At 31.8% G+C, this 9,762-nt stretch overlaps 1 protein-coding gene across 1 annotated transcript; it reads right to left on the reverse strand.

Moving 5' to 3' along the window:
- Positions 1 to 1,745: 1,745 nt before the first annotated feature.
- On the reverse strand, positions 1,746 to 8,791 carry LOC111289311 (protein DELETION OF SUV3 SUPPRESSOR 1(I)-like). The gene is made up of 3 exons (XM_022880250.2): positions 8,647 to 8,791; positions 8,408 to 8,511; positions 1,746 to 2,066 (listed from the first exon to the last, which is right to left on the reverse strand). Exons 2-3 carry the CDS (start codon positions 8,499 to 8,501, stop codon positions 1,936 to 1,938), a joined length of 225 nt encoding a protein of 74 aa, XP_022735985.2. The 5' UTR covers positions 8,502 to 8,511; positions 8,647 to 8,791; the 3' UTR covers positions 1,746 to 1,935.
- Positions 8,792 to 9,762: the final 971 nt, after the last annotated feature.

A 9,762-nucleotide genomic window follows, 5' to 3' on the forward strand; every position in this document is an offset into this window, starting at 1 on the left:
AATTGGATATAATTAAGTTGGAACGTATTTGCTATGAGAAGTTGAGAGATTTCAGATTTGTAAAGAACTCTATCTGGAAATTTTACAATTACTTATGGTTATGGAAATTGCCTTCTCTGTGGTACTTTTATTTGTCGGAATCGCAGTTTTGGTGGTGATTCATATTTGTATTGTTGGAAGGGCTTTCAGGAGAGGGTATGAAGATGGCAGCATGGTTCAAATAAGCAGCAATGGAACCAAAAAGATGTTAGATGAGGACCTAAAGAAGCTACCTAGCTTTGAGTACAAGGCAGCTGAGAAAGGGAGTAGCCCTGTGGATTGTGTTGTTTGCCTGGAGAATTTCAGGAAAGGTGACAAGTGCAAATTGTTGCCAAACTGCAAGCACAGCTTCCATTCCCAATGCATAAACTCCTGGTTGTTGAAGACACCCACTTGTCCAATCTGTCGAACTTCTGCTGATCCGTCAAAAGTTGGGATGATCTTGGGAGAGCAAAGAGAAGTTTCAAGCCATGATGGAGTTGAACTGGTTTAGAGAAAGGCCCTCCTTTTTGTGACTGAATCAGTGAACTGAGCTCTTCCAGTTCATTTTGCGATGAAGATGTGGGGTTCCAAGTAGTGTTCTGTTTCATTTTCCCAATGAATTGTACGTAATAACGTAAAATTGAAGATATTAAACAAACACAGTTTCAGATAAGAGTTTGCATTTTTTTTATTTTTTTACTAATCAAATCAATTGGTATATGATTCCTGTTTAACCGATCATGTCTTTGCATAAATAGCTAGGCATACCGTGCAATACTTTTCTTTTTTTTTTTTTAATGTTTAAGTCCTTTAACTTTTGCCTTCTCTCTCCTTTTGGGTGTTTTACTCTGCATTTTTTCTGCTGTTGCTATTGGATTTTGGGTATGGGTCGTATGGCCTTAAAATCGCTTAAATTAAGCATTTCTATGATGTTTAAATTGTTTTTTTTTTTTTCGTCTCCAGCTTTGGTTTGTACCTTTTCAATGCAATTTAATTAGGAGTTTGGGTCCATTCATATCTTAGGTTCTTTGAACAAGGTTGGGAACAGAGAAAGATAGCATGTGAAGGCTGTGCCACCAAAAAGCTTCATGGATTCGAAACAACTTCTCAAAATGTTTATGATACATTACCTTCTACGCAATCATAGAAAAAAAAAACCTTCTTAATCCCATTTAGGGGAGTAACATTCTTTTAGAAAATGCTCAATGATACTTCAAAGGGCTTTAGTAGTAGAAAAGGGTATATGATTCCTGCTGGCCTCGAGCAGGAAACTATCTTGCACCTTTGAAAGGAGAAAGTACATCAAAGCAAATGAATTACAATTTTCCTATATTTTCCGTCGAAGACGTCGACAGAAGCGGATCCAAATGAGATAATAGAGTGTCCTAAACACTCCAAAGATTGAAAAATAAAAAAAAATATTTAAAAATATTTCCCACACCTCCAAAATTATTTCCTGAATATTGTTTTCTTCAATGACATTTAAAAAAAATGAAGAAAATTGATAAACCCGATTCAATTTTTTATATTTATTATAAGTAAAAAAATCCTACCATTGACCGTTGAACATTGATGTATGGCACGAGTGGAAGACAAAAAAAAGGATCATGGAAAAGGGATGCTATTGACATGGGTTGCGGGCAGTGAAGAAGTCACAAGCATATGAAGCTTTTCAATAACCAAACATGTAAAAAATAGCTTTAACAAGGCACAAGCACATGATATTCAGCAGTAAAATCTATGTCACATTTCAGAGAACCATAAAACCAGTTTTGGATTTGAAGTTTCTACCAAATATCCAAGCATAAAGGGTTAAAGCTCTTACGTTCATTTGCACGAAAAGGAATATCAATTCAAACAAGAGTTCAGTGCAGAGATGAACGATAGAGACAACAGAGAATGCATAAGTCCAGCTTAGTTTTTCGAAGTGTTATTCTCAAGTTCCCTCCTCAGTTGCAATGAGAAGTCATCAGTGACATCATCATCATCCCAATCATCTTCCCACTGCTGTGTCACTTCCTTTCCTTCTTCCTTGTCCTCCCACTCTGTCAGGAGATGAAAAATTTCAGATTGCAATTTTGTACACTCAGATATCATATAAATTAAATACAATAAAGATAAGAAAAGGTATAATATGAATTTATCTAAACAACTGAAACCAAACACAGATCCATCAACTGAAAATGGCAAGAGGAGGCAAAAAATTAATGATCCAAGTACCATTATCAGAAGGAAACAAGAAGTAATTTGGAAAAGAAACAGACAATACATTCCAGAAGAACAAACAATAATACCAGAACAGCAAGCATCAAGTTCCATAAATCTTAGGGCAGCCAAAGTTTACTACGAGTAGTTAAAATATATATGAACATTAATTAGCAACACACAGCATCATTGAAAGCAACAGCATACAATAATGTAACTAGTGGCATTTAGAAACATAACGCCAAGTCAACAATTGCAGGTTGCTTACTAAAGATTGTTTGTGATATGGTGCTGGAGCAAATTCTTGAAACCAGGAGAGATTTCATTTTTATACCTAATTGGAGACAATAAATATACTTCTCTATCATTAGCAAATCTTAGAGCCAGGCTCATGGAAGGATAATATGGCTTATAAGGTGATATCTCAAACCTTGTGAATTGCAAAGACTGCTACTCATATAGATGAACATAGGTAAGTTCAGCTTGGGGCTTGGCCAGAAAATTATTAGATTCTAAATTTTGGCCCACACTAAGAGAAGCTTTTATTCCAACAATAAGTGTATGTCAGTATAGTTCATTCATTCTATACTTAAACATTGCATTTTTGCTAGGTTACTGATCAAGATACAGATTAGATACAAGAGTAGGCAAGTAGCTTGAGGACTGCAAATAAAGTTCGATGAATCAAGAATCAGTTTTTTTTGCATAGATTTTCAACAATAACTTATTGCAAGATTTCAAACTAGATCTTGAATCATTCTCCCCTGGTTGAAATGAACTCATCCTCGAGTCTTCAATGTCTTTATCTTCAAAGTATGTGGATAATTCGACACACATTGAAAGTGGCTGAAACTCCATAATTTTCGAGTATCTCTATTTTGTAAGAACATGCCCACACTCGTTGAAGAACTCTAAATGGTCCATCATCTTATGATAAGAGTTTAGAATGTTTCCCATTATGGTGATGATGGGAAGAATCATCCTAGAATCAATCCTTGCATTTTGTTAATAGAAAGGGTTATAGTCATCACCTTCATCATTGGATGAGTCACTATTAGAACTTCTTGAAGTTTTGTGACTTTCAAGACATTGCTGTAGTTCTTGAATCATTTTTCATGTCATTAAATCATTGATCAAGAAATGCCTTTTCAAGAGCATTTTCTTCAGTAAGTATTCTTCCATGAACATGCTTCATTTTTGTAAAAAAATAGATTATAAAGCTTTCAACACACCAGATTCAGCACATTCCAAAGCTTTGATAACAAGCTGATAACGAACTAAGAGAATGAAATGAAATGGATCTTTTAATCACACTCACACATAAATGGATGATCTCTCCCTTGAGGATATGAATTTCATCACCCCAAAGAAAACAAGATAAGTCCAAAATCTAGGGATACATAATTTCACCTCTAAAGAAAAGAACTAGACAAGTTCATCACTTTAAGGAAAATCCACCCAATAAATATAGAACTTAAAGAAAAATAAACACAAGGTTACTTTCACTCAAAAGTAGACGTGGCAACGGTTCAAGACAAGGCAGGTTTATGCTCACCCTGACTTCTTAATAATTACATCTGATCCTGACCCTACACATGTATAGCCCAGATCTGACTAAACTCAACGCGAAATTAATTCAATGACTTTAATTTAGTATAATTTTTTAATATAAATTACATCTTAATCATATATAAATGTAATATTTTTATTAAATTAACCTCTTAAATTAAGATATTAAAACATAATTTTATTAATATAATATATAAAATTAAATAAATGATAAATATATATATATATATATATATATATATACCACGACATGGTTAGGGGTGAGGCACACTAAACCCGCCTTCAACCCGACACAAATTTTTAAAAAATCCATCCTTGACTCGATCCCAATTTTAAAAAACCCCTTTATCGATTCAGGACAGGTCAAAACGCATTGGATAAGGATAATATTGTCATCTTTATTCCAAATGCAAGCTATCGATTTACGTTAAAATAGGGGTATTTATAGTTGTACTTGGAACATCCTTCTAAAAATAATAAAAAGAACAAACACAGTTATACTTGTTGACATTATTATGAAACAAGCAAAACTACGATGTTAAGAATTATTAAGGGCACAAATTCTAAAAGCTCATAAGATTTGCCTTTGGGACTGAAATTAATATTATTCTAAGATCTTGATTCCAACAACTATGATGGCATCTAAAGGGCACCTAAGGGGCATCCAATGGTCAAAAGTGGCTGAAACTATCATTGCCATGAGGATCAATAGATTCTTTTACATTAATCAGATGAGAATGATGCAGGAGCAAGTCCTCAATCTAAGCCCATTGAGTTTATCCACTCAATGGCCTAAATTAATGAACAAAAATCTGCCATCCACTAGCCCAATTCATCAAAATAATGCAAAGCTCAAATCTAATCTTTCACAATGTCAAATTCTAAAAAAGCCAACCACATTGGAAGGAATAATTGACCAAAATTCCAACCACACTCTTCATCATTGGATGCCATCACAGTTGCTAGAATTAAGGTCTTACAATAATATTAATTCCCACCTGCAAAGAGAACCCTATGAGTTTTTAGAATGTGTCCTTAACAATTTCTAAGGAAATAATTTTGTTTGCACCACAAATGTGCCAACAAGCATATATGTGTTTTTTCTTTTGACTTAACTTTTCCTCTTCTTAGAAGGATATGTCAAGTTCAACTATAAATATCCCTTATGTAATGTAAATTAACGGCTAGCATTTTGAGTGAAAGAATTATTGGTTTTATCTTTCTTTAAGTTTTGTATCTCTTGAATGGATTGTCATAGCGAGGTGAACTTGTTTAGCTATTTTCTTTAGAATGGTGAACTTTTGAATCCTTAAACTTTGGAGTTATCTTTTCTTGTTTTCTTTGGGGTGGTGAAACTTATAACCTCAAGAGAGTGCAATTATCCATTTCTTTGTGAGTGTAATTAAGAAATTCATTTTGTTTCATTCTCTTAGTCAGGTATCAACTTATTAAGAGATCCATTTCATTATATTCTCTTAATCTAGTATCAACTTGGAAAAAGAGCTTTGAAACGTGCTAAACATGATATTATTTAAAACTTTGTAATCTAATCTTTACATAATGAAGCTTGTTCTTGGAAGAATGTTTACCGATGAAGCATGTGAAGAGAAAATTTTTGCTCAAGTATTTGATGACAATAGACAAATGATTCAAAAACTGCAGCAACATCATGAACGTTATGAATGTCACAATACTTAACAAAGTTTTAATAGCTACTCATCCAAGGATGGAGAAACATAAAACCCTTTTCTATCAACGTGCAAGGAGTAATTCTAATGATGATTTTTTCATCATCACCAGAAACAAAGTTTGTGACTATAATTGTCATGATGCAATCATATAAGTTCATTGATTGGCTTTACATGGTTGAAAGAGTTTTTGAACTAAAAAAGTATTCTGATAGTTGCCAAGTGAAGTTGGTTGCCATCAAATTAAGAATATGCTTTTTATGGTAGAAAAACTTGAAGAGGCAACGGAGTCGTAAAGGAAAAAGCAATATCAAGATTTGGGATAAACTGCAGAGGAAATTGAGAACACTCTTAACTCATAATTATAGGCAAGATAACTTCATCAAATTTCATAATCTCAAGCAAAGGAAGATGTTTGTGGAAGATTATACCATGGAGTTTGAAAATCTTATACTTAAATGTGATGTGATAGAACGTGAAGAGCTAATAATAGCTCGCTATTTGGGTGATTTGAAAGAGGAAATCAGCAACCCAGTATGTCCACAATCCTATTAGACCTTTAATCATGTAAGGAAGCTTGCTCTGAGAAGCAATAACGAGAGGCATGAAAAAGTAGCTTTCCAATTAGCTTTTTGTTCAAATCCTATTAATCACAGTGGTGCTTCAGCCTCTTTCTCAAAAAATTCTACAATGAGTACATTACCATAGTTTTCATCTAAAGTTTCAATGGGAACCAACTCCAAATAGCTTAATTCTTCTAGTTCCAGATCACCCAAGTCTTTCAAATGTCAAGGATTTGGATATATAGCATTTGAATGTTCTAATCACAAAATTATTACTTTGGTGGAAGAAGAGTTCAAAGACACCTCCAATGACACAATAGAGCAAATTGAACCAAAATATGATAAATATGTGGAGTATGGAAATGAAGGTCAAACCCTTGTCACTCAAAAAAGACTTGACGTTGCAGTTGGAAATGAAGATGTATGACAACGTGAGAATATCTTTCATACTACATGCACATCTCATAACAAGGTATGTTGTGTCATTATTGATAGACAAAGCTGCATAAATTTGGTGGCATCAACCATGGTAGAGAAGCTACAATCACAATCAAAAGAATATTCACAACCTTACAAGATTCAATGGCTGACAAAAGAAAACAAATTAAAGCTGAGAAATAACTGTTTACTTCAGTTTTCAATTGACAAACACTATCAAGGTTTTCTTTGGTGTGACGTTATACCTATGGATGCTTGTCACATGTTGTTGGGGAGACCTTGGAAATATGATAGAAGGGTTGTTCATGATGGCTATAGAAGACTTACACATTTGCAAAAGATAAGATGAGTATTGTTTTAACTCTCCTGAAACCAGAACCTACTTGAAAGCATACACAAGGACAGGCTTGTGCCTTCTTATTCAGAGTGTAATTCAACAAATACAGAAAGTTAGTTGCATTGAAGGAGGGTGACTTGGTTTGGATTCATTTGAGAAAAGAAAAGATTCATAACCGGGAACATTCTAACCTCTTACCACCAGATGATGGATCATTTAGAGTTCTTCAAGGTGCTTACAAAATAAAACTACCAGAAAATTATGGAGTTTCAACCACTTTCAATGTGTCTAAATTATCTTCATACTTCAAAGATAAAGAAAACGAGAACGAGTATATACAAAAGCAAGTCGTCAATCTAGGCCCATTGAGTTTATCATACAAAGGCCCAAATTAATGAACAAGAATCTACCACCAACCAGCCCAATTCTTCAAAGTTAAGGCTCAAATCCAATCTTTCACAAGGTCAAATTTAGAAAAGCCAACCACACACAGGGAGGAATAATTGAACAATGTTCCAACCATACTCTGGACCATCGGATGCCCCTTGGATGCCATCACAATTGTTGGAATTAAGGTTTTGCAATAACATTAATTCCAGCCCCCAAGGAGAACCTTATGAATTTTAGAATTTGTGTCCTTAATAATTCCTAACAACATTAATTTTTTTTGTTCCATAATAATTCCAACATGCATAGTTGTGTTTGTTCTTTTGACTTAACTTTTCCTATTCTTGTTAAGATGTTCCAAGTTCAACTATAAATACCCCTCATGTAATGCAAAGTTTTAAATTGACAGCTTGTATTTTGAGTGAAAGAAACATTGTGTTTATCTTTCCTTTAAGCTCTACATCTCATGTGGATTATTTAGTGGTGAACTTGTTTAAATTTTTTTTAGAGTGGTAAAATTTTGTTGGAATGTTCTTTTCTTGTTTTCTTGGGGATGATGAAACCTATATACTCAAGAGAGTGAAGTTATTCATTTCTTTGCAAGTGTGATTAAGAGATCCATTTCATTACATTCTCTTAATCTGGTATAAAGTTATTAAGAGATCCACTTCATTTGATTATCTTAGTCAAATATCATCCATGTACAAAGTTGGGAATTTAATTGCATAAACAAGCACTCCAATGGTAGATAGTTGCCCCTCATAACCAGTAAATGAGCTCCAGCATCATATATGTATCAGGTATCAAGGGAAACAATACATACTAACAAATAAATGGATTTGCAGCCAAATTTGCAACCAGTCATTGAAAACATTATATTCATATTATCACATTTTTCAAATGCTATTTCCAATAGAAGCAATGACCTATTCAACACAAACAAGTATTGCCGCAATATACTCTCCCTCATTATTAAATAAAAGCTGCTTAAAAAAATTCCCAATCTAATTACAACCAGAACAGTAAAAATTTAAGAAAACGAACCGCTCAATATAAGTTTATAATTCAACATTAACAAAAATATGGAAGAAAACGAAACAATTAAGCTAATTAGTTAACATAAACCTAAAATTAAACATTAGTCTCCACGAAAATTTAAAAAAAAAAAAAAGTAGAGACAAAAAGGGAAAAAGAATTACCTTCTTCGATATCAAATTCTTCAAACTCATCGTCATCTTCAAATAAATCCATCTTTACGTCTTCGGTTGATGATTTTGTTTGTTCAGTAGTCATTTCTTCTTAGCTGAAACCAGAAATAATAATAATAATAAAACCCTAATTTTGTGGAAGTATGGAGAATTAAAATAGAAGAAATTCTATGTCATACAATTAAAGATATATTTGAAAAAGAGATAAATAAAAATATTAATTAACTTACGTGTTAGGCTCGCAGAGAGATTGTGAAGATCTTTGTGATGATGGGTTTAAACTGGACGGCTATGGAAATTTTTTTCAAGCTGGAGCACAAATATATACGGAGATGGAAGGCATAAAGTAAATTGGCCATACTACCCTTGCACGCGTGTAATATATCTTGTCCTAATTTCCCCTATTCGAATTAGAGAGGTTTACATATAGGATTTAATTAGCTTGTTATTTGTAAGATGTACAAATTATTTTTATTTATTTAAATTATATATAATATAATTAAAATATCAACATAATAAAATTAAATTTTTTAAAAAGTTAAAAAATAAATAAATAATATTTGAGTAAGAATAAAATATCTAAAATTATTATAAATAATAACATTGAGTATAATAATAAAATATTAAATTGAAAACTTAAATTTTATCACTGCATATTAGTTTTCTTTAATTAATTTGTGCCTTTCATCTTATATGAAATGAAGATAAAAATTATCTTTAAGAGTGTAACAAATGCATAGACTAATTCATGATAATTTTCATGTTTTATTTATGTTTAACACAAAATAAATATGATATAGATATATAAATTATCAAGTCTATATGAATCTTTTCGTAAATATCTCTCAAATTTATGTAATTGTCAATTTTAAACTTAAAATAATGAATTTATGTGATTGTAAGTTTTAAAGTTAAAAATAATGCATTTGGTTTAAAAAATGAGAAAAAATCTCACGATACTTTTTTAGACATAATGATATAGGCTGGATAATGTTTAAAATATATAATAAAGTATACATTAATTAAATTATCAGAATAAAAAAAATAATTTCATCTTCACTTCAATTGTTTTATGCTTATATTGAAATATCCCTTTTTGAAAAAAAAAATTCTTATGTTACAAAGTTAAAGAAAATAATGATTTTTTTCATATATGAATAATTTGATTGAAAATAAAAAAAAAAATGTTGGAGGCATCTAGAAATAATTTTACATAGTTTTTCATATGTTCCGAAATTTTTGAAACTTAAACTTTACAAATCTTATTTTAAAAATTGTTTTAATTTTATGATTTTATTTAAAAAGGTCAAAGTTGAATTCCAAGTAAAAAATCAATACAGAAAAAA

This window comes from Durio zibethinus, chromosome 11 (assembly GCF_047325235.1).
Source record: "Durio zibethinus cultivar Kanyao isolate XHJ-2024 chromosome 11, ASM4732523v1, whole genome shotgun sequence".
Lineage (NCBI taxonomy): Eukaryota > Viridiplantae > Streptophyta > Magnoliopsida > Malvales > Malvaceae > Durio > Durio zibethinus.

What these genes read in the sequence shown, in the direction of transcription:
- LOC111289311 (XM_022880250.2), bottom strand. Translation starts at nt 8,501, where the DNA reads ATGACTACTGAACAAACAAAATCATCAACCGAAGACGTAAAGATGGAT. An exon ending in AGAATTTGATATCGAAGAAG is followed by an intron (nt 2,067 to 8,407) that starts GTAATTCTTTTT and finishes ATCTCCTGACAG; the next exon opens with AGTGGGAGGACAAGGAAGAA.